General features: G+C 36.2%; 1 protein-coding gene across 1 annotated transcript in view; it reads left to right on the top strand.

Annotated features, from left to right (window-relative positions):
• Window positions 1-26,490, top strand: part of LOC136787812 (adhesion G-protein coupled receptor V1-like) — a 154,966-nt gene that overhangs the window by 122,231 nt on the left and 6,245 nt on the right. The window contains 7 exon segments of the mRNA XM_066985141.1: window positions 244-459; window positions 1,658-1,902; window positions 2,097-2,278; window positions 3,134-3,948; window positions 5,374-5,583; window positions 9,820-9,950; window positions 10,209-10,308. Coding sequence (XP_066841242.1) covers window positions 244-459; window positions 1,658-1,902; window positions 2,097-2,278; window positions 3,134-3,948; window positions 5,374-5,583; window positions 9,820-9,950; window positions 10,209-10,308 — 1,899 coding nt within the window.

Raw genomic sequence — 26,490 nt, 5'->3', positions numbered from 1 at the left:
TTATTTTCATCCATCCAGATATCTAAAAGGCACTAGGAAATAAACAATTGTATTTTCTGGGTATGAAGATAAAGAAAAAAAAAAACACAAAAAAACACACCAACATATGAACACAAGGGAATGCAAAAAGAACAGATAAATATTAGTGCTGATAAACATTAGTGATGTTTCATAATGAACCAGAATGCCTTAATATTCTTCTGTGTTTTGATTGTTTTGTTATTTTTTCATGTACAAATCTAGGTGAGGACTACAGTGTAGCCTCATCAGATGTTGTCTTACTAGAAGGAGAAACAAGTAAAGCTGTGCCAATTTATATAATTAATGATATCAATCCTGAAGTTGAGGAGTCCTTTTATGTTCAGCTGCTGAATCAAACGACAGGAGGAGCCTTGCTTGGATCTTTGACGAGGGCAGTCATAACCATTGAGGCTTCTGATGACCCGTTTGGATCCTTTGGTAAATGAGTCTTATTTGCATATTTTCTCTTGTCCAGTAGCAATCTGCTGATTTGTGGGTGAGTTATTACTGGGCAATGGAATAAAAATTTTCAGAATACAAAAAGGGAAGTCTGGATGAACACAGTAAAGGACAAAATAAGATAAACTAAATTAAAACGTGTAAGTAAGGGCAAATGGTGCCCTTATATAGCGAAATTGAAGCATTCAGTCAACTTATATATCAAGATTTTGTGAGACGAAGGTGGATTTTGGAGTCTCCTAATGGGGATGGATTTTAATTTAATTTGTATTTTTTTATCTATTCTAAATGTTGCATTTCTGCAATAGCTTGAAGCTTAAGTTTACATGCCAAAACCTGTTTAGATAGTGCAGTGTCATTGTTTTACAAAATAATCAGGCAAAGCAGGTTTAAATATCTGGGGAAATTGGAAAGTACAAATATGACTTAAATTGCATTCTTGTATGTTCTGGTTGTTAGTTATTGTAGTTTTTCTTCTTTCTATCATTATCAGTAAAATGGATTGTGGACACTTTCCAAAAATAGTTTCATTACACAGGTTTTGAGAAAAAAATGGTAATTTCAAAAATTTAATGACATTTTAGAAATTTATCTTTTCTATTTATTTTTTCTATTTCAGTATTTCTGGTGTATGTTTTCCAGCCATTTTATTTGACTTACTCTTTCTCCCTTTAGTACCCTACTTTATTTCAGTTATTCCATTTTATCAGCAAAATGTAAAGGAAATTGACAAAAGTAAATAATTCCACATGGATAATTCATTAACTTCATTCTTAACAACTAAAGATTTTATACAAGAAAGACTTATATTTGAAACAATTTAGATGGAATATGTTGACACATTTTTTCCATACGTGACATAAAAAATGATAAAAAATTTCCTCACTGGGAAAAATTACCTTCTGACCGTCTTCTAAAAACTTAGATCATGGCTAGCCTTGAACAATGGATACGTTGGAATAAACTCTTGGGTGGGGGCTGAATTTTCATGCCAATTTTATTTGCAGATAAAATGATACTGAAAGTTCAATTTGAAGTTTAAACCTGATTAACATTTTTTTAATTGTGCAAATGAATGCAATCAAGTGAAATAAAATATATAATTCAGTAACTAGGATGGTGTTTTTATTTTAAATATTACTGTTAATGAAATACACCTCTTTGTGCTGCACTTCAGTGTTCCAGATGACCGAATTTACTGTGGAGGAGCCTGAATCTGGATCAGTACCCATAAATCTGCCAGTAATCCGCAATGCTGGGACACTTGGTAACGTTACTGTTGAGTGGGTTGCTACCATTGGTGGACACCCTGCTGATGAGGACTTGCAGGTTGCCTCAGGCAATATTACTTTTGCCCCTGGGGAAGCCTTTCAGATGCTACTATTGGAAATCCTGGCTGATGATGTTCCAGAAATAGAAGAAGTAAGTCAAGCACTTACATCTTCCTTGAAGATGGTATTAATTTTGACTTGTTCTAGAAATATGTATGATGGAAAACAAGAAATGTTCCGGCAGGAAGGTGCTATAATTTCATGTTATACTTTGCTTGTAATTATTGTTAGAAAAACCACAAATTGTCTAGCTGCATTACTTCTTTTTCTTTTCTTCTCTTTGAGATTGTCCGTGTAGAATTAACTCAGGCCTCCAATGGTGGTGCTATTGGGTTAGATGGCGTGGCAAGTATTATAATACCTGCCAATGATAATCCTTATGGCACAGTTTTCTTTCATCAATCCTTATATCGAGTTCAGGAGCCACTAGAAAGAAATTTGCTGGCAAACATAACAGTCAGGCGAAGGTTTGTATAATGTTTGCTTTATTTGTAATTACTATTTATTCTTCACTTTTGTTTTCACTATAATGTCAAATTTCATGCTCCTCTCATAAAAATATGTGCATCAATTCTTTGATCTGCCATCTCAATGTATTTTCATTTCAAACACATTGTTTTTGAAGTAGATGTCTGTGTATTACATAAATTACTTAAACGTAGTATACATTGAATACTTTGTAGTATACATTGTATACTTTGTATACATTTGTATACATTTGTATACATGTAGTATACATTGTATACATTGTATACAGTAGTATACATTGAATACGCTGAGTTTACATTGGCAATGTAAACTCAGCGTACACAGTGTACTATTCATTTTGTCCGTTTAATCATCAAATCATTTAAACCTGCATGGTAGCCTGTTCCTGTGATTTGAACAGGAGGACAAAATGGCCAGCCCTTACAGGATGAAAATAAGAGAAGGAAAACAGGTTTTATGCATGTGATCCTAGAGGAAGGATGATAAGTCTGGGTGTCACCGGCTTTTTCTTCCTTGCAAGTAAGGAGAGCTGCCAAGTCCTGAAGAAGACTAAGTTAACTCCTAGAACCAAATGTTTACAAATATGCATTCTTAACAGACTACTACCTAAGCTATAAATAATCAAACTTGCTATCCACAAAAAAATAAGATAACTCAGTTATTCTGGTACTAGTTTCAAAGGGAATGCATTTTGATGTGTTATTTGGAATTTTTCAGCAATTCAGAAAGGGTCAGTTGATTTTGTTCACTTCTATTATTAACCCAGAAACATGTAGAATATTAGACATCCTTTGTCAACTAACAGAACTTTATTTTATTATAATGTCTTTTAGTGAGGGAAGATTTGGTCAGCTGCAGATTTTCTACAGCACTTCTGAGACTGACGTTGTAGCTCTTGCTGTGGAGCAAGGTCAGGATATCCTGGCCTACTACGAGCCTCCTGTACAAGGAATTCCTGACAAACCATCCAAGACCAGAGTGAATGTGTCAGCAGCAAGTGACCCTGTGTATTCCTGTGCAGCTCAGTGCCTAAAAGAACAAGCATGTTCAGCCTTTACATTTTCCAGTGCCTCAGGGATTCCTCTCTGCCTTTGGCTGACGTCAGATATCAGCCCATTAACTAACAACACTTCAGGGTTCCGGACCTACAAGAAAAACGTTACCAGTGCATTCGCCCTCTTCAGCACACAAGCCATCGCTGGCAGTGATTATGAACCTGTTACAAGACAGTGGGCCATAATGCAGGAAGGGGAAGAGTCTGCAAATCTAACAGTTACCATACTGCCTGACAGCCTGCCAGAACTGGATGAGAGATTCACTATAACCCTTTTGAAAGCAGAACTGATGAACGTCTCAGCCAGCTCAAAAAACCAACCAACCATAGGACAGCCAAATACCTCCACAGTTATCATAATGATGAATGGAGACGCATTTGGAGTGTTTAAGATCTACAGTGTAAGTCCCAATGCAACAGAGAAAGGTCTGTATGTTGAAGTAGAGGAACGTCCTCAGACCAACGTGCAGCTAATGATACACAGAACAGAAGGCAGCCTGGGACAAGTGACAGTGGAATGGCGTGTCATTGGTGGGACTGCTACTCCAAACTTGGATTTTATAGGTGTCGGTGAGACTCTGGTGTTTGCTGAAGGTGAGACAAGCTCTCGTTTTGGCTTCTGTTTTGTAAAACTAAGAAAAAGAAAAAAGAACGTGACAAGTACACGATACTGTGGATGTTTTGACAACTGATATCTTCTTCTTAGGCTAAATTTTCCTGAATGCTAAGGATACACGTGCAAAAGAGTATGGTTGTTCATTAGCATGTAGCATTATCTTGCAGAACACACACAGTGGTAGCAAAGCACAATGAAATATCTAAGCACAATAAATACCTAAGGGTTTTTATTAAAGAAATATTGCAGTATAAATATTGCACTATAAAGATTTCCTTTACCACATAAGTAAGGATTAATAAAGTCGAAGATAGTTGTTACAGCAAGGATAATGGAAATGAGAATCAGGCCTAAGTGGTCTTTTGTTAGCCCTCGGTCACTACAGTACTAATTTTTCATGACATCTCTTTAAATTCTGAGATCATATTGTAACATAACAAAACATATTTAAACGTAACATAACAGAACATATTTAAAAGAATTGCAAACAGGACAAACAAGTCCCTCTCAGACATTACTTAAGTACCATGCAGCATGCTGTATTTTATGCTGTATTTTATTTTTTCAAAGTCTGAGTTAATCGAACTGATATTTTGAAAGCAATTTCCAGGTGCGTAGTAAAGATTCTAGTGTGCTAGCTTGATAAATCATCTGAATAGTAAGGCATGGCTGCTGGCAATGATTGTGAGGCTGACATGTAATTACATTACCAGTTATAAGTTTAGTAAAAACTGATTTTGAAGTATTTTGAAAGACAATCTAGCAGGAAATACATATGTATTCTGTAAATTGATATTCTAATGATCATAAAACACAGCTGGGTTATGCACACGCACTGAACAACAGGATTGTGTTGTAAATTTTAATGGATATATAGCGACTAGAGATTAACGGTGTTTGCTGCTTACATTATTATTCTTTGATAGTCCCAAAGGCAAGGAACTAACAAAATGTCATCCCATTTCAATGCATTCCCTGGCTCAGTAAATGTACTCATATTGAATGTACACCCTTGTGTAAATGGTTCATCGGAGAGCTTAGCACCTGGCAATTTATTTTTTTTTCAAGAATGATATTCCCCTTTTCTAAGTTAAATTTTAAAGTCATAGAATTTGTAATGAAAATAAAGAATTCTAGGCACTCCGAAATAATTCCTATATAATTAATTTCTACATAGTATATTTAATGATGTGATCGTTTTATTGGCTTAATGTGACTGATCAATAGTAATTAGATAAAATTTCATAATGACATTCACTGACTTCCAGAAAGGTAAATAAGTTTGTTTCATGCAATTTTAATATATTTTATGTATTTAATTATTTTCAAAATGAGATGATTGAGTCTTTTTACAAGGTGGTTTCCAAGTGGACACACGGTTGTATACGTTCTTCTCCTTGTAGGTGAAACAAAGAAGATGGTCACGCTGCCCATTATAGATGATCCAGAGCCAGAGGATGATGAAAGTATTGAAATCAGCCTGGTCCATACTGAAGGAGGGAGTCGAATTTTGCCCAGTTTTGACACTGTCACAGTGATTATTCTGGCAAGTGACAATGTGGCAGGAATTATAAGCTTCCATACAGCCTCAAGATCTGTTATTGGTTGTGAAGGTGTGTTCTTTGTGTTGACCACGCTCAAATTTTAATGCCAGTTTCCATCTTTGTGCTTTCAGTTGATAATGACTCACAATGATTGTGTTTCACTGTTCAGAGAACACCAGCAAGAAGTGAATATCCACATACCTGACATGTACTTTGAACTCTTGCAAGCATTCATAGAATCACAGAATGCTTAAGGTTGGAAGGGGCCTCTGGAGGTCATCTGGTCCTTTCCCCCTCAAGCAGGGCCACCTAGAGCAGGTTGCTCAGGACCATGTCCAGGCTTTTGAGTATCTCCAAGGAGGGAGACCCCACAATCTCTCTGGGCAACCTGTGCCAGTGCTCCCACACAGCACAAAAGTGCTGTCTGATATTCAGAGGGAACCTCTTGTGCTCCAGTTTGTGCCCGCTGCCTCTTGTCCTGTCCCTGGGCACCACTGACACGAGCCTGGCTCTGTCCTGTTCCACCCTCCCTTCAGGTATTGAAGGACACTGATGAGATCCCCCTGAGCCTCCCCTTCTCCAGGCTGAGCAGTCTCAGCTCTCACAGCCTCTCTTCCCTTCCCTTGATCACCTCGGTGTCCCTCTGTTGGAGTCTTCCCAGTACGTTTAGGTCTGTCTTGCACTGGGGAGCCCAGAGCTGGACCCAGTGCTCCAGGTGCAGCCTCACCAGTGCAGAGTAGAGGGGAAGGATAGCTCTCTCAGCCTGCTAGGGATACTTGGCCTAATTCAGCCCAGAATGCCATCAGCCTTCTTAGTAACAAGGCATGTTGCTGGCTCCTGCCCAGTGCAGTGTCCAGCAGGACCCCAAGCCCTTTCTGTCAAGCTGCTCTCCATCAGGGTGCACGCCCTGGTGCCTGGGGCTGCTCCCCGCCAGGGGCAGGACTCTGCCCTTCTCTTTGTTGGCCTGCACGAGGCTCCTGCCAGCCCACTTCATGACTGCCAACATACACACACCTAATAGTCATAAGCAAATCAGATCTATCAGCGACTTACAAAGAATTTAAAATATTCTAGAAAACATTCCTGCAGAAACACTAGGGTAACATCTTCCCTTTGTCTGTCCCATGAACCTGATGTTTTTTTATGGCAGATGATTTGGGAAGTAGCAATTATAAGAGAAAGCAAACATTTGAGAAAGAACAATAATACTTTGGTATGTACTAAACATTTCTACTATTGTTTTAAAGAATACACGGCATGTTTCATCTACAGTTTGATGCAGTTTTGCATAGGATGATAATAGTACTGGTGGTGATTGCTTTAGGTGGCCTTTGATGGAATCTCAGTGTATTGCAGTATCACGTTTCTCTGATGTTTGAACTGATGGGCAGGGAAAGTTCACAAAACAGGAACTTGTCCCCTAATGTGTGCACTACATTTTCTGTTTGAAGAAAAATGGCTTTCTCAACCAAAGGTTTTTTGTTTTGTTTTCCCAACATGAAAGGGCATCATAACCTTTGGTTTTTTATCTAGGTATGGTTTGTGTTAATTCTGTGCCAAGCCAGATGTGATATGATTAGCTAAGAAGAGCTGTTAATGAGCACAAGGAATTAATACAAACTGTCTCAGTCCCAAAGTCCCTGAATACTTTCAACTGGTTAAATGTTATTCATAGCATGCTACCAAATGCTGGCTGCTTGAAACTGAAGTACTTGGCTATAGTTCTATTATTATATATAGTTATTATTATATTATTTTTCCAGGTTGTGAAAAGAAATAGTTCATTGCCTTCCAGCCAGAAACAAAACAAGTGAACTAAGTGTCTTTGATTAAAAAAAAAAGAGAGAGAAAAAGGGAGAAATAGAGAAAGAGCAAAAGAGCTAAGGCATTTAGATTATTTTAGTTTGTCAAAATATTTTTTTCATTCGAAAGCAAAATTTACCAGACATAAATCCAAATATCATTACTTTTACAGTTATTGTGTTATTGAAAATTTTCTGTTAAGTGAATACATTTTGTTTTCACAATGTGCATGTTATTTTTTACCTTATTGAGGATAAGTGTAGTATTTTTTATTGGACAGGGGTCTGCGACAGTTGTGTAACTGTATTACAAGAAAATGCACTGCAGTAGCTTAAAGTAATGAGGAAGAGGAGAGCGGCTGATGCTCCCTTCTTCACAGCGATAAATACCCACCTCTTTGTTTCTCTATGTAAGAGATGCATCACTTATTAAGTCACAATGTAGAAATGTAAAAGTATGGATAAGGATTAAATATTAAAAAAAATATTGAATTTAGCCTAATAACACTTTCAATCTTCAGAAATCAATTAGTGTTCATATTAGCATTTCTTCTGGATAGGAATACCAAAAAAATCTTGGTAAAGCTGGTAGGAAACATGGATCAGTAAATAACTACTTGGAATCTGTAATAATGACTTCAAGTTTCTTCTCAGTGTTTGGATTATAGTGGAACAGCTTTCTATATCATAAAGCATTTTTCCCAGTCTTCAATGAAAATTCATTATAACTTATAGAGATATATTGAAATAAGCTTTGCCTTATTTGTGTGTGTGTGTGTTTTCCCAATGGTACTAAACCATTGAAACCACTTTTCTTTTAAATCTTTATTTCTTTGTAATGGATATGCAAAATTCTCAAATAGAACATAGTGGATTGCAGTGCAGTGTTAAACACTGTAATGATTTAGCCTCAGAGGAACCTGTAAATTGGGAGTCTACCATCCAGATATTTGACTGTAGAAGTGGAATCCTTGTGATATCAATAAATTTTGAATTCCTTAATTTTCTTAGAAGCAACATGGACCAACTTAAGCCAAAGATGTCGACATCAATGTCGACATCAATGTTGACATCTCTGAGACTTAACTGAAGTTTGAAATGTTGGGGCTGAATAGCACATTTATGTATTTGAAAATGGGTGTATACAGTTTTTGTATTACTTCTTTACAATATTAAATTTTATTTAAGTATATTAAGGGCTCTTGAAGTTAAGAATTCCTTTCTCTTTCATTGGTAGCCAATATACATGCATATCTCTGACTCTTCCTTACAAAAAATAAATGTAACTAGAAAATTTTCAGATTTTTCTTGCCAGTTTTAGCTGTACAATGCTGTACAATTCTGTAAGGTAATACAGTAGAATAGCAAGACAGCATCCTAAGTTGCTGCTCTCTAAATTGCATAATCAAAGGGACTAGTTGGGCAGCATAATGTTATTATAACATTATCTTATGTTTTGTTAATTCTTCAATAAGCAAAAGAAATCTCATGTATTGTTTTCAAAAATCTCAGAATTGTAGATTTCTGCATATTTCATGTCTCTGAAAGCCAATGCAGGACAAAATGTGCTGTTGAACTTAAATTCTGTGGACCTGAAAAATGCATATGAAATATGAATGCCATGTACCTACCTATTATAAATAACCATCTGTCCTCTATTGTGAATGTTTTGCAAAATATTGCCTACTGATCTATTCCATGTTGATATAACATGCTAATTTCACATGTCCACATTTAAAATATTTAATGGAAATTTTGTGAAAAACTTGTGAATATAAAACAATTTCCACATTTTACAAAGCCTACTAAGAGGTCTACTCTTTTTAATTAAAGTGCCTTTGGGGTTAAATGTTATAAATGTGCAAAATACCATAGTATTTGCTTCCTTTATATGCACATTGTCCAGCAATACTGATTACCTCTGAGATTATAAGAAATTATTAACATTTTCTGAATGTTTTGTTTTCTAACAGTGACCATATTTGTAAGTTCGAACTCACATAAATGGAACTTACAGATAATTATAAGCATTTTTTTCTGCATGCATTGAATAAAGTCACAAGACAGTGCAAATGTTCAGATAATGTGTATTCTTTCCAGGGAACTGTTGTAGAAAACTACTATTATTGTTGGTACATACAGTAGTTACTGTTTTGTACAGTTTACAGACTTGTATTGCTCTAATGTTTGCGCATGTTTTCATGAACATTCCCTTTCTAAGTTATTCATCTATACCAAGTTCCCTCATATGTTCATAATTATTTCCAAGTGTGAACTAAAAACAGAAAAAAAAAAACTAGAAGAGTTTAAGTTTAGGTTTTTCTTTTCAGCATTAAAAGTGAATGTGGTATATAACTACTGTGAAATTCAAACTGACAAAAATAGCAATATCTTTCAGGAAAAATACTTTAACTGTGTGATGCATGTTTTTGACCTCTCATTTTTATAACCAACATGTAGAAGAGGAGACCCTGAAACACTGCATCTTGTCCTTTATTCCTAGGAGAACAATTACAATTCCACATCGTAAGAACTCCTCCAGGACTGGGAAATGTTACTGTTGAGTGGAAGATAGTAGGACATAATGTAAAACAAAATTTTGCAAACTATTCTGGAATACTTTTTTTTCCTGAGGTAAGTCCATAAACAGTGATGTTGGCTACAGGAAAATAGTGTGATTAGAACTGATCTGAGAAAAAGTGTGCCTTTTCAACAGTCCTTCTTTCTTGGTTTGATTATTTAATTTCTCACTTTTTGACTTACAAACTGGAGGGAGCTTACAATTCTTGATACTTAACTCTTCTTAAAGAAATTGTTCAAAATACTTGTCATTATGATATCACTTGTGTTTTATAAAATAATGGCTAATCAATTTACCCTTAAAACAAATAGGGGACGTTGAATACAACATTGTATGTTGATCTGCTGGATGACCATATTCCTGAAGAAAAAGAAGAATACCAAGTCATCCTATACAACATCAAAACAGAAGGTAATGCAGAACTATAGCCAGCTACATCTTAAAAATACCATTTAATAATATAATATTTTTAATTTTATTATTTCATTTTGGAGGTATAGGACTGAGCAAACTGCAGCTGGTGCAAAGTACGCAAAGTTCATTAACATTTTATTGAAATAGGCTTGGTCCTTATGTATGTATATATAAATCCCACCGTGTCTCCACAAATACACTTAAATGGTTTTCAATCCTGATTTAACTCTGCCTATTTAATTCAATGGTTGTTTCTTCCCTTAATCTTAATGCAAACTGAGTTTACTAATATGTCATGGATAGAGTTGCCATGAAACATGCAGATATTTTTATCTTTTTAAACAATCTTGTCAAGCTGCAGACTTACTGATCTGTCCCTGAATTCAAGGTGGTCAGAATATTTTATTCTTGCCATTAAAATTATAGTGAGAAAAGAAGCCTTAAACTGCATCCGTTCTGAAATACCTTTCTTCAAACTGAAATTAATGTCCAAACACCAAACTAACTTGACATGGATTGTGTTGCTGCGAGGTGCCTTATCAACTTTTTCCATATGTTATCAACAATACTGATACTCAATTTTAAAGCTAATGAACTGGATTACAAGATAAAAACTAACAATTTCATAGCTCTTCCTAATATGCTTCTAGATACAAATAATTTATATTCAATATCTAATGAAGACTGACAACAGCTCTGCTCAATGATCAGTGATGTGAAGAAGGCTGAAGTCTCTAGCACAAAATGGAGTTCCTGAAGTCCTCAGTAAGGGACATATTAGGTCAGCTAAATTACAGCAGCTGCCTAAAGGCTGTAATATCACTTGAATATTGCTGAGATACAGGGAAGTCCCCAAATACAGCATATACTTTTGCAAAGACTAAGTAGTAATGCTATACAGTCCTGCGTTTCACGTAAGTATCTGGTTCAGGGCCTGTCAGCAACAATGAGAAACAACAGAACCTGCTCTAAGGGTCAATAGAGAATTCGATCAGGGACCTACAGGTATTCAGACTAGATGGGACCAACACCCTCTCCTCCTCTGTTTTTTGAAATCCAGTCAGCAGTGTACAAACACCACCCCACAAGAATTAGCAGCCCAGTTTACTAAAAGGGTTGTCACTCCCTACTGCCAACATGCACTCCATTCCTTGCTCCTTGAAGTCACCAACTATACAGACAAGGAACACAAGAGATGCAACGGCCACTTCTTTCACCTCACTTAAATTGATAGGTGAGGACAGGTCTCTAGCCACTGTCAGCTATTGTGGCAATTAGGCTGTTCTATAGCACCGGCATGAACCAGCTGTAACTGGAGAGGAGCACAGAACATCAGATACAGGATAAAAATAAAGACAAAATTACGAGTTACTCAGTACTAAACTCTCCTGGCTGCAGGTAAAACTGTATTACTTCTGGTGTTCATTCTGTTCTGTGGTTCCAGTTAAGTAGGACCAGTAAGGCAAGCTTGCTGAAGAATAGTATGCTATTAGCCCGGTATAGTATAGAAAGTGACAGAGCAAAATGTTTACCAGAATATATTATTCTGGTAAATGTTTACCAGAATTTTGTCTTGTCTTTAACAGAAGGACTTAGCCCCTGCTTCTGCAATGACCACCCCTGAAAGTGTAATCTAGAAGAGGAGCTGAACTATTGGGAGAATTCTGATAGTAAAACAAAGTAATCAGGAACACATTACATGGCCGAGAGATTCATTCATCAGCTGGTGGTATTAGCCACAGCAGACAGCATCTGGACAGAACTGATCTGACATTACAGATTGCTCTTCCAGTTGTAGTTTCTTCTGTTTCTATAAATATAACTCCACAAACAAAGCCTCCTGCCCCAAAAAAGGCTATAAATGGAAACCAGGGGGAGGGATGGGAACTTTAAAAGAGATGAAAGTTAATTCAAGGTACCTTTTGCTACAGAATCACAGAATCATTTAGGTTGGAAGAGACCTCCAAGATCACCTAGTCCAACCTATATCACCTAGTCCAACCAATGCACATAAATATCCTTAACATAGTTTAAAAGCACACTGCACTTTTCAATAACCTTGAAAAAAATCTCTCTCTCATATCTAGCTTTAAAAAACAACAAAACAAAATAAAACAAAAAACAGGAAATGCAGGTAGAATATGGCTTTTAATCATTGTGCTATGATGACTGCACGTTTTATTTCTGAGCGGTTTCATTTTCAAAGTATATTAACTCTAGATTGATATAAAAGGATCGATATAACCTTTGAATCTTGTAAGTATAACAATATATTTGACATTAAAAAAAAAAAAAGTAATGAAATGTTACCTTTCTGACCCAATAAAGTTGAGTGCATGTAGAATTTGTAAATTAAATCCATGGAAGAGACTAAAACCAAATCACTTGATACAATCATTCTGAATAACTACATTGCTTTAAAGTGCATGTTACCTTGCTCCCCACCTAAAAATTCTATCTGCAGTGGAGGATTTAGTGCCTCTAAAATTATTTATGGGCTCATGTTTAGTTTTCCAATTAGTCTGTCTTTCTGCTTTTCTACAACAGAGATGCTATCTTGTACTGCCCTCACAGCCCTCTCACAACTCCACAAATTGGTTAAAGCAACTCGTTTTCTTCATCAAGCTAAACCATGGGCCTACTGCAGATTCCCATTCAAAAGTCTTTCGCCTAGACCACACGTGCAAAAGATTTGTTCAAAAAAGACTCCTTTTTCTGGTTTTCCCATCTTTTTTCTGTTAGACACAGAACAAACTTCACCTCTAGGGCATTTCAGAACTTAGTTACATTAAGATTTTCCATTTCTGTACAAGGATTTCCTAGCCCAAATACCTAGCAGGGTATACCTACAAGCCCTGTATCTTATCAAGTGCCTTTTGAAACTACTAAATAACACCAAGGATTAGGGATTAGTTGTTTATATTTCAAAGTAAAAAGAAATACATTTTTTAAAATATATATAATAATGAAAGGGGCTGACTATAAACCTTCCACCTGTGCTCTATACCCTATAAAGGGCTCCTGTGGCTCTGTCAGGGCTTGGGTATGAAGGTGTCTCAGGTACCATGAGTGTGGGGCCGAGGCTATCCGTGCACCCAGAGCGCTCACTGCTCCTGTGGGGTCTCCCCGCTGGCTGGGCCAGGCAGCCTGGCTGTGGGGTGGCCACAGGGCCCCCAGTGAGGCGAGTGTAGGCCATTGTGGCCAGCACCAGTGTGGGGACTGTGAACACAGGGCAGCCATGAGGAATGTTCCAGAAGTGGCCTGAGGCCGTCTGAGGCGGGTGGCTCCCTTCCCTGGCAGCCTGAGGCCAAGGAGACAGCCTCTGTAGGAAAGCCTATGCCGTCGGGGAAACCCGCTGCTTGGCACACACATGGTGGGGCTGGGTGTAGTGCGCTGCCTCAGCCAGTAGGTGTGGGCTCCCTGGCATGTTAAGTCCTGGTCTCAGCTTCTTACTTCCAGATCTGCACAAGAGTCTCACATCCCTTCCACCATTTCTGGGAACAGAGCTTCACTGGCTGCATTTGGGAAAGTGTGTGTGCTTTGCCCTTTCTGCTGGGAAGCTGTGATCTACCATGTGGAAGCAAAGGGCATTGGAATGGGAGCAGGCTGCGTCCCACTGGAAGAGACCACATGCTTTTCTCTGTCTTACAGTATGGCTAGTAAATAAGGGATTTATATTATGTTTTGTGTTTATGGCAAAATAGGTTAGTTCTGCCCAATATTGTCCAGAGGCTCTACTAATGCTAAGAGGCTTAAAATGTCACTTTTTGATTGCAGTAAGTTTTCATTTTATTGCTATTTATCTGCAGTGCTTTGGGGTAGATAAGAAAACTTGTGCTAAGGTAGTTTACCCTCAAGACTTGCTCTTCTTTGGTTCTTTCAGTAGATATAAACTGCCTCACAAGTTACCACCCCACCAAAACAAAACCATGCTGGGCATGTCAGCATTGTGTATCCTGGGCAGACATAAGACCATTTGTCAACATATTGAGCTGGTAGGGAATGGTACAACTCTGATTAAAGAACTACATTACTGAATAACTGCATTTCCATGGCTGGACTGAAATGCCCAGCTCATCAGCAGTGTTCTTCAGCTCATAGCTCTGGGTTGCCTAGAACATGTCAAAGAACAGCTTTGAAATACACCATACCCATTGGCAGAATTATTCTGCAATTATTTTTCATCCTCTGTATTTGCAACTGATGAGCCTTTAGTTGATAAAGTAGTCTTAGTTCTTATCTACTAATTCAATGCTTATTTGTCCCAATTGATAATTTTTTTTCCTACTATTTATTTTTAAGCTCAGTCCTCAAAAAAAAAAAAAATCTTTCCTTTCTGAATGACATTCTGGACCACCTCTACACTGATACTATTCAATTTAGTCTCATCAACATTATTATCTGCACATCTCTGTAATGCATACCAAGGGATTAAAGAAAATACAAAGTCAATCATATTAGCCACATAGTTCTTCTTCTTTAGCCAATTATCCATCTCACCATTCTTATGGTAATAAACTGCACCTTTCCTGACCTTAGCAGTGATTCCTAAATGGTGTCATGGAATGCTTTGCTGAAATTCAGACAGATTAGATCCACTGCATTTCTCATATGTAAGGAAGTCACAGCTGAGTAAAATGGAAGTCTAGAGGTTGCTGTTGAGTATGTTCATTAAGACCATTTGCCTTCAGCAAACAACCAGTGGCTAAAAATGCAAAGCATTTTCAAATCCAGTCATGCCTCCCATTGAGTGCCAACTGGCATCACTCCCATAATACAGCAGGCGATTTCAGACACTAAAGGTGAAGAGTATATATTTTCAGTGTATTATCTCACAAACAGGATAAAGAGTTGTTTTTTTTTATTAAAAAAAAAAGCATGAAGTTGTAAAGTGTGCATATTTACTGAACTTGATATATCCATTCCTATTTTATTCTAGATGAAAACATATATAAATTATACTGTAAACAACAGAAAATTATATTCTTTTGCCTTAGTCACCTTTCCCTTTTCTTTGGCTTTGACTACACAGATAAAATGCTGAAACCAAGGACCACCACAAAAACTGAAGAAAAATGGCTCTCTTTTTAGATTTGTTAAAGACCGTTAGATAATAGTGAAAGAGCAAAAGCTACACTGATATATGAGGATAAGGGTCAAGCAGCCCAAGAGAATTGCTGTAAAGTACTTAACAATCATCATTTAGTTCTGACTAATATAATTCATTATACTGCAATGGACTACTTGAAAGAACAGCTGCCAAAAAATGCTTTGAATAAGTCTTTATATTTCCTTTGATATATTTTTCTATTAAAAAATCCAAACTTTTCTAAGTAATGAAGTATTAGAATCCCGAATGATGTGATTTTCAATGGAATGAAGGCCACTTTATTTTCAACATTTACAGTTATGTTAACACTTATTAAATGAAAAACACTAGATGGAGCAACTATCCTATCTTAACATGCCTTTCTCTTCAAGGACATGAAGTTTCTTTCAAACCTGAATAATCAAACCTGAATAACAACATTATATCCATAATAATGTTATGACAAACAGCCTTTCCTTAGAAATACTAGGAAGCAGGTACAAAGTTACTTGCTAACAGGCAAAGAAAACTGTCTTTGGATATTATTCAAGAACATCAATATTACAAATATGTATAGATTAAATACTAAACAGCTCTAACCTGTTTCCTATTTAAAACCTACTCTGAATAGAGTAATTTTCAGACTTTTCTATGCTACAGAACAGACCTATGTTTTTCCTAGTGCCACATACATGAAAATGATACCTTGGCAACCTTTTCTTCAATATACAGGTTTTTCTCTCCAAAAACTTCAGGCACGTTATATTTATCTCAAGTTCTAATGTCTTATACATACTTTTAAGACTTTTATTATACAGCTCCAACTTACTTTTGTATTTTTTTCCCCATTCTTGGTTGTAATTTCATTCCTTTGGGAAAAGGAGCTTTCCTATGAGTAGTAACAAAACTTAGAACATCCCTGAATTATTCTGAAATTTTAAAACCTTAAATTTGAAGGTAGCTTTAGATTTTGGTGAAAGAAAAGAACAAAACAGTCTTCTGGTTCTTATCTCTGTTTTCCATTACTTATGGTAGTAAGCTGCTCTAAGAGACGAGAAAAATCAACAGCTTCTACAAAAATATGAAATCAACTCCTGTGTATGCTACTGGTTGACAAAGACAAAATTCCTCAGTATAAACGAAACACACACACTTCTAATCCTTCCAAAACACTTGGAAATGCAAAATAGAATAAAATAAAATTAGCCATCCTTTTTTTTTTTTTTTTTTTCTCAACTAAGCATCTGGAGACCATACTCTTACATAATCCACTAAAACAATTTTCACAGAGTAGCTAACTGCTCTTTCTTCTCTCTTGAAACTAAGCACCTGGCAATTCACACTGCAGGTGCTGTGCATCTTTGAGATGGCTTTCTAAAACATACAGAACACAGGAAAGCAAATCTGGAGCACAGATCTTTCCAAACACAGCAATTGAGGCTCGTGTTTCTTCCAGGCACACTATTACAGCAACAGAACTGACTAGAACTTGAAAAACACCGATGAAAGAAACTGAGAAACCTTGTAAGCATTATTCACCCTTATCAAAACAGCTCCAAACCACCTCCCTCCCAGAAAAAAACATGCAGATTAAAAATATTTTCAAACCAGGATTTTGGAGATTAGCTTTATTAATTCAAATTTAACCATCTAAAAGTTACTTATTTAGTACAGAATTCTATAGCCAATGAAGACAAAGATGACTCATTAGAGTAGTTTTCCAATTTAACAAAAAGGGGATGAATCACTCTTCTTACATCACACATGGATCTTGTATATATCTTCTTAAAAAGAATGTTCTTAAATATTGACTCTTAACTAGAAGCCTTACTTTTAGAATGGTCAAGAAGGGGTAAGTTAAATTGTACATTGGATTAAGAAAGAAACCTCTAAGTATCTTTTGTTTCAATAACAAACTCCTTCAATTAATATATATATATATAAATCAGATTTCTCATATTCTTGGTGTATTTCATTACTCTTAATAATATGCAGTTGGATATTTTAACACCATTAAGGACTATTTTACAAGAAAATAACTTGCTATTATAATTGAAAACACATTGAATTAAAACAAAGACATTGTCTATAGAAATGAGACATTGAATGCAGTTTTGTATTCCTCTCAGGCCTTAAATCCACTGCCTTGGAATTCATACGTTTATCTGAATAAAATAATAAAAAATAAAAATAAAAAATAAAAATCCAAACCCAACACTAGAGGTGATTTAAGTCTAGTTTCTAAGCATCATATTAATAAATTTGGTGCTTGTGCAAATTCTACTGAAACTCATTAGAAATCTTTTATGTGACTTTAACAAGTGTTCAATACTCTCAAAGTCCACCATAACTCATATGTGAGTTACACAGAAAGAACTCTGGAAATAATACTACTGCACATTTCACCAAGTATTAACCCTGCTTCTGCAGAACTATTACATCTACTGCTGACCCACAATCCAGAGAGAATAACGTATGAACTTTAGAAATGAAACAATATCTGTACTACTAGCGTTCCAAATATTAAAAACATATTTTTAGAGTAAAAAAGCTGAGAACCAATGGAATACTTTTTGTTCTTAAGTTCCAAGACCACAATCAAGTGGGACCACACAATGCCATATATAAAGGACATCTACTGGCTATAATTACTAGCACAATGGTGTTGACATAATGATTAACATTCTATACTGCAAAATAGTTGGGATAGAAATAGAAAAAAAAAACTCCATAACTGATCCTAAGAAAGATAATAATAAATCTGTATCTTGAGTACAGAAATATAACTTTATTCTCAAAAAACTATACATCTAACTATTTCAGTCGAATGAGTACTTTTGCATTCTCATCCAGACTCTATCATCATTCTCTCTCAATTTCTTAATGATTCTCACCTCTTCCTAATTTCTGAATCCACAAGGAGCTGCCTCTTTTTGTGGGGTGGAGGTGGTGGGAGCTCTTCCTTGGCATGCTTAACCAGGATTTGTTCTCTCGTGGTCACCATAGTTACGGTTTCCATTACAGTTGTCTGTGTTAGTGATGTCTGAGTGGTAGTGACAGCCTGTGAAATCTGTGAGAAGTATTAAAACAGAGGTCACACATTGGTTGAAAGACTTCAGTAAAGACCGTTTGGACTAGCAATAGCAAATAATGAGAAACTGCCCCTGTCTGATTGTAGGCTGACCTTCAGAAAAAAATAACACTACGAACTCAGACAAAATTGTTTTATCTGACTCACGCTATGTGAATAAGATATCTGCAGAAGTCAATATCAAAATCAGAAAGAATCCTAAACAGGATGAACTTATGGCTCCCTCTTAAATCATGGTGAATGAAGAAAAGAAATAAGTGGTAACAAAAAGGTCAATTTTATGAGGGAATTGGATAATAGAAAATATATGAAATGTTACTATTGCTGAATGTTACTTTGCCACCATTCTGAAGATTTATTCCTTGAGAACTCATAAAGGCATTATAATGGCACTAAATTGCCAGTTGCTATTTTTACCGTTTATAATAATCTTTAAACCAGAATATAGTTCATCATAGCCTACTTGCACAGAAAGGCAGTTAGCTTTCTGTCATGAAATCTTAAACTAGAAAACATGCACTAGAAGACAAGTAAATTTGCTTCAATTTCATTCTGTAATTAAAACGTAATAGGAAGAGGTCATATCTTATATTTATTATACTTATTTTATTATACTTTATTATTATATTATTATTATATATTATTATATATTTTATTATATTTTATTATACTTTATTATACTATATTATATATACTTATTATAGCAATACTTAAATATGTAACACCATAAAACACTACCAACATAATACACTTACTTTGCCCAGTAAAATGAAAGTTAACCCTTCAGATAGTTCAGTTGCATAATAATAATAAATCTGCTAATAGTTGAAAGATTTGAAATGCTGTACATGTATGTACTGCCTTTTTATATTTGGTTCCATGCAACACCAAACTAAAAACTTCCCACTTAAATATGGGCAGCTACTCTTAAGTACCTTAACTCATCAAAAACTGGTCATCTATTTTTTTTGTTCTCCCAGATGATGGGTTACTTGTCAAAATGCTCTAGTTACAGCTCCAGTAACCAACCACGGTTTAGGGCAGTGAAATCGAAAGTAAAAGGACAACATTATACCAGGACCAGGGAAAGCTGTGCACCAGAAGAGCTCTGCTTCTTCACTTATTGCCGATGTGCAAGAATTAAAAAGGCCCTCTAATACAGAGACAAGAATGCTAGTATCTAAAATTCCATGGAACTATATACATATACATAATATAACATAAACGGTCTATTCGTTCTTGCATCAGAATCTCAGAAAGAGTATGGAGTTACCTTATTTGAGACATCAGCATTTCTAAAAGAACAATGGACAACAGGTTTACCAGGTATTTAACTGTAATTCCTTTCCCACAACACTTCCTTATACTGAAAAAACAGTGTGACAAGGAAAGGGGCATACAACCAGCCTGTTTTCAGCAGGCAACATCAGTAAAGTTAACAAAAAAAAAATAATAATAATACTGAAAATACTGCTAACTTCACCAGATATTTTACATAGTGTGCTAAACAAAAAAGTCTTGCTGTTCTTTGTCCAGTCTGCCAGTGGAAATTATGGGTAGGGAGGTCCATTACCACTGTAATTGTGACAATCTTAAAGCAGCCAGCTCAGTGCTGTGCCTCCCCCGCTAGAAATGACCAGCTATCTAGACTTTATAGAGAAAGAATCTGAACTGCTCAGAACACAGTGAAATTAAGATTCAAAAAAATTAGCTTTTTTGTTTGTTTGTTTTGTTTTTTTTTGTTTTGTTTTAATCTCTGGATTAATAACATCAAATGGGGTAAGCTGATTGTGAAATGTGGGGACTTAAATAACATATGAACTACATAAATTCTGTGGAAGAAAAAAAAATCCAGTTGGCTTTTTAATCACTGCAATATTATATATTAATACTTGGTTCCCTCAACAACATTGACTTTGATATCTTCAACTATACAAATCACAGCAATAAGGAAACACTTCGGTATAATTTTATTAACACTTTATACAGCAACATTTTCAACATTTTTTTTTAATTAATTCTATTTCTGGGTAGGAAGAAAGAGCAAAATAAAGCTCCTGAGGTCCAGGGTACTATGAAATTTGAGACAACACATGATGTCACCTTTCCCTTGGTTGTCTGTGCAGCTAAGAGCACTCCAAATCATTACTTGCTCCGTATATGAAGCTTTGACTACAGTCACCTTTTCCTCTTGTCACAAAATTCGTATTGCACTGAGTTTTATCTAAAAATCAATGATAGGATGTTCCTGACACCTGAGGTCATATCCTGCCATGTTCCATTTGCCAGTCAATATCAGGGTACAGTTTACAGTGAAGCAGGTGTAAAACAGAATAAATCACAGCTAGGGTACTGTAGGAACGATATGCAGCATGCTGCCAATGGCACAGGAGAAGCAGTTTCAGCTGGTGATTTGGTACTGTGCTTCAAAAGCAGGCAGTATAATTATCATATGCTCAGAGCAGTCGAGTCACGATGCTGTTGGGAGTAATGACTCATGTCAAAACAGTAAAGAAGTATTTTTCATGCTTAATCAATAGGATTGGAGTTTAAATACCATATACTTCAAAATGAAATGGGAGATATGAATTTGAAATTCATAATCATTCTAATTACAGAGACTGGGGAAGGCTAAAAGGTACTGAAGATTACACTGCAAGGTGAAGTTCAGGAACTTGGTATGTGTTTAAAGAGTGCAGACACTTTAGTGGGTAAATGAAAATCCATAAAAAATTAGGAAATACAAAAAAGGAAATAGCTTTTGTTTGCCTCCCTAGCAAACACCTCTAAAACCTTTAAAAAATGAAGTGGTTTGTATCATGTATAGTTCAAGGATGGTCCAAATAATGACAATATAGTTTCCTTGTCTCTTTAAATTCCTGAAAGGCACATATAAATCCGAGAAGGGGCGATACAGACTAGTCCTTTAACCTGCTAGAGAATCATATGGAAGCGCTAAGGTGACTCACAAGGCTGCACATTAAAAGGCTTTCAAAATACAATGCTTGCCTTTGGTTTCACATCAGCAAACTCATCCTTTTTTTGGAGTGGACAAATTTCAACCTTCCTTTTCATCTTCTACAAATAAAGGTATGTACAATTTGTGTATAGCACTTCAGTAGTTTTATGTCATTTTATTTCTCTTTTATATGGCAGCCTACCTTTAACACCATCATTTATTTCTGCCTTTAGAAATGCCCTGAGTCCTGATATAGCCATAATTTTCCTTAACACTCACTTTTGGAGCTGTCGGGAGTTCTTTGATAAAATGTATGCATGTGAGTGGGGAAGTTCGGATGAAGAATGTTGTTTTTGTTAGTTTGGGAAGGCTTTCAGTACAATTTAGTGAAGCATAATGAAGTCACTAAAGGTGCATTTAGAGTTTCTGAAATTTATACATTTACTTTACAAAAGTTATCCTTGTCCTTGTTTCCAATGTGTGCTCAATGAAGAAAATCAGTCACTTTCATGATGAGAATAAACTGCTTTTTAGGGGTGTCTCTCACCCTTGCCATCCATTCATTGCAGCAGAAGCTTCAGCCATGATTTCAGATTAGATGCTTAGCTGAATTCAGTGCTGTGAAATTTAGATGTGGGAAGATTCACATTTTATCTTCTGCACATTTCCTTTGGGATGTATAACTGTTCTATGTCTAATTGGAGAAGCAGCTTTGATCTAAGGCTGAGATTGTCTGTTCTATATAATTTCGTATTTTGTTTGCTAGTTAATCATTTAGTGACACTCCAGTAAGAGAAGGAAGGGAAATAACTAATGACAAAAATAGAAGTAAGAAGGTACTATAAGAATTATTAATGAAAGCAATAAAGTTCATTTTGAAGTCCATATCCAAGTTGGAAGAATAAGATCTGCATTTGCTGATAGATTTTAGTGAAAAATGTTATATTTATTGTCACCCTTTTCCAACTCCTCCTCAGTTCATGATTAGCCATAATAATTAGATCTTCTTTTAAAGGCATTTTTTTCTTGACGACTAAATATGTAAATAAGCTCTGTAATGAATAAACCACACTAGCATTATCTGTCCTGCCTAGATAGAAATACATGACAATAAGCACACCATCAATAATTCATAGTGCTAGGGTAAATGTGAGGACATACTTAAACTGTGTAACAGTGCTTTAGGAAGTGATCCTTTAGTTAGCACTGAATATGCAATGTCTCCAGAATTTGAAGCAATAAGCCCACATCACTGTACCGATTCTGTGCCAAGAAAAGTAGCTTCTCGGAGGAGGAAAAGATTATCAACTGAAGTGAGGTGTTATGATAAAGCATTTACACTGTTTTGGAAATCCAAAGCATCTCCCACCTGTGCTGCCCTGTGATCTCTGGATGTACAACCTTGGGATTGCTCACTTCACAAGGAGGCTATCTTTTCTGTAATCTAAGTTCTATTTAAGTTCCATTTTGAAAATGGAACTCAACTGCTTTTAGAACTGATCACCAATCTAAACCCTTGAATACTTTGGACTGGTTTCAAAATATTTTTTTTTTCCCCAACACATCATGACTGCAGGTTTTAGCGATTTTAGTGATATAAAATACCAGTAGTCTTGAGTTCTGAACCCTACTGTCTGTTCAGGAGAATCTCGACTGTTAATTGAAATGTGTTTTTTAACCTAATAACACAAATATGCCGAAACAAATGAAGCTATGCATGCTTTAGGGAGTGCAGACAAGTATAGAAAAGAAGGGCTTGCACCAACTTCTAATTAATCTTTCAAATTGACTTCAAAAATTTGCCATGGAAAGGGTGGGAACTTTACACATAACATGGATGCAGGTTTGAAATACTTGTCTTACCAATAGGACAAATATTTTAAGACAGCTATGCTACTAATATGGTTTAGAAAAAGAAACCAAGCAACAAAATATGAATGAAAATGTTATGTAACTTTTGTATCCAGAATATTGATTCTCACTGAATAGTTTATAGGACATGCACAGTTTATAATAAATTAGGCAGCCTTTATATGATTCTTTTTTTTTTTGTATACATGGCATTTGTATTATGTAGCTTCTACTCTTCTCAGTTTAGTAGGTGATTTATTTCAGCATACTCAGTTTATCTTATGAAAGTTTAACATTCCTCTTGTTCCTGTTGTTAAAGTAAATGAGAAAAGTTATAACATTTATTTGTTAAAATCAGAGATGTTAATGTGTCAATTACTAGTGATATTTAACAAATATATGAAAGTAACAGAACATTATGAAGCCTGAATATGTGTTGTTTTTAAAAGGAGCTATTGAGTTCCTTTGTAAGAACATATTTATGTTCTTAAAGAGTACATACTGTGTAGGCTATAATGAATATAGTTCTACAATGCTTGCTTCTTTTGTAGGACACAACAGTAGTAGGAATACATAAGCCTATGACCTGGCATAATAATTTCTTGAAATCACATGACCCTAGCAGTCCCAAATTAATTTTCTTCTGCTTAGAAGCAACAGGTTTCATACCGCAAATATACACGAATTAAATCAATTTTTCAACTGTTACAAATACTATATAGCACAAACTGATTTTGACTTCTGTTATTAAGTAAAATTGCATCCCTTCTCAATTTTCTTCTCTCTCTTCTGTTGTCCCAAACTGATTTTTCCAACTTCAGCTAAACAAGGAACTACACCACAGACCAAACTAGAAGATTAATGTATATGGGTTGGAGTCAGTATTAAGGGGTACTTAGATCACTACAAAAAGTATAGCAGTTTCATTTAATTGACTTTCTCCAGTTGTGCCCAGAGTAAGTTTTTAGAAGCATAAGCATATGTCAGCAAAAGCATGCATCATGATAGAGGGGACTGAATTAAACTGACCAGAAATGCAACAAACACTGTAGGAACAGGACAGAGGTGCATGCAGTAGCATTCTTCTCTATGTTATTATGAGAAAACACTTTAATGTCCATTTCCATTTCCCTAGTCATATAATGCTAGTACAAAAAATAACTCAATATTAATAATATAAGTAAAGGAATGGGGAAAGAAAAAAAAAAAGTGAGCTGATTTGGGTTTAAATCCAACAAGAAAGAGATGCTGACAAATGGCCGGGAAAAACAGACGGATACATTTTTGGGTATTACACCAGAGCACTGATTTTTGTTACCAAGTTTAAAAAACGTGAAACTTTAAACCTCAGTTTATATTTTAATATTATGGTAAACAGAAAGGAGCAGGACAGAATAATAATGGTTGATTTTTGTTTTTGTTTTTAACTTGGCATTTGGGCCAAAAGTATTGCTTGGTTTATTTTTCCAAGAAGCTTCTTTGGTTGTGGCCTCTCTTTTTAATCTTTATATCAGCAAAACATAAGCAGAAATAAAACAGTAATTGAGTAAGTGCTCACTGTTGAAAAGAAATAAATATAACTGCTGATTAACCAGCAAAAAGTTTTTACACCAATTTCAGGCTAAGTGCTATTCCACAGAGACAGACATAAAACAGTTCACTTGAAGTGACCAAATATTATAGATTAAAAATGTGCTAAATGGAATGAATATATAAAATATTCTAACAATCTGAGAATGTAATCAACATTGTAAAAAGAGACAAAAAAAAAGATAAATAATATTGTGGAAAGTTATATTACAGTTGTATTATGCTGTCCAAAAAATAAATTATTTCTTAACAAATCATGCAGGAAAAATATTTAAAACCATATAACAGTACCAACACTACTTCAAGCATTAGTCTGGCAAAGGATTTTATTGTCAACTGATGAAATGATTTTTTACAAACCTGCTTAGAATTGCTTTCCAACTTCTGCACAAGGCTATCCCAACGCTGGGCAAAATTTTCAAGACGGCTTTCCAGCTTCTGAGCTACTGCTTTATTTTTCACAGCTACAAGGAGGTCTTGGCTGAGTGAGTTTAGCTTACTCATCATTTGCCTTTTCATTTCCAGATCTCCTTTTAGGATCTGTTAAGCAAAGCAACAGCAGGAAGACAAGTAATTCAAATGGGGAAAAAAAATCCTTAGAGGAAAAATCCTAAAAAGAGCATCACAGAATCATAGAATATCCTGAGTTGGGTGGGACCCACAAGGATCATCGAGTCCAAATCCCGGCTCCACAAAAATCACCACACAAAATTCAGACCGTATGCCTGTGACCATTGTCCAGATGCTTCTTGAACTCCAGCAGGCTCGGTGCCATGACCACTGCCCTGAGGAGCCCGTCCCAGTGCCCGACCACCCTCTCATTGAAGAGCCTTTCCCTAGCACCCAGCCTGACCCTCCCCTGTCCCAGCTCCATGCCGTTCCCTCGGGTCCTGTCGCTGTCCCCAGAGAGCAGAGCTCAGCGCCTGCCCCTCCGCTCCCCTCGTGAGGGAGCTGCAGGCCGCCATGAGGCCTCCCCTCAGCCTCCTCTGCTCTGGGCTGAACAAACCAAGGGACCTCAGGTCCTCCTCATACACATTCTCCTCTAGACCTTTCACCATCTTTGCAGCCCTCCTTTGGATGCTCTCTAATAATTTTTATGTCCTTCTTATATTGTGGCGCCCCAGACTGCACACAGTACTCAAGGTGAGGCCGCACCAGTGCAGACCAGAGCAGGACAATCCCTTTCCCTCAACCAGCTAGCAATGCCATGCCCGAGGCACCCTAGTGTATGGTTGGCCCTCCTGGCTGCCAGGGAACACTGCTGGCTTATGTTCAGCTTGCTGCCAACCGTAACAACTGGATCCCTTTCCATGGGGCTGCTGGGCTGCTCTCCAGCCTCTTATCCCCCAGTCTCTACAAATGTCCAGGGTTGCCTCTTCTCAGGTGCAGAATCTGGCAATTGCTCTTGTGTATGCCTTTTTTTTTTTTTTTTTTTTTTTTAATTGCCCAGCCCTGTAGTCTGTCAAGAACTTTCTGTAAGGCCCCTTCACCCTTAAGGGAGTCAACAGCTCCTCCTAATTTAGTGTCATGGGCAAACTTAGTATGCATTTGAGTCCTGCATCCAGATCATTTATAAAAGCATTGAAGAGAACTGGCCCC

The sequence above is a fragment of the Anser cygnoides genome, chromosome 31 (genome assembly GCF_040182565.1).
Source record: "Anser cygnoides isolate HZ-2024a breed goose chromosome 31, Taihu_goose_T2T_genome, whole genome shotgun sequence".
Classification (NCBI taxonomy): Eukaryota; Metazoa; Chordata; class Aves; order Anseriformes; family Anatidae; genus Anser; species Anser cygnoides.
The sequence above is the reverse complement of the archived record's forward strand: the minus strand, read 5'-3'. Positions and strand labels throughout refer to the sequence as shown.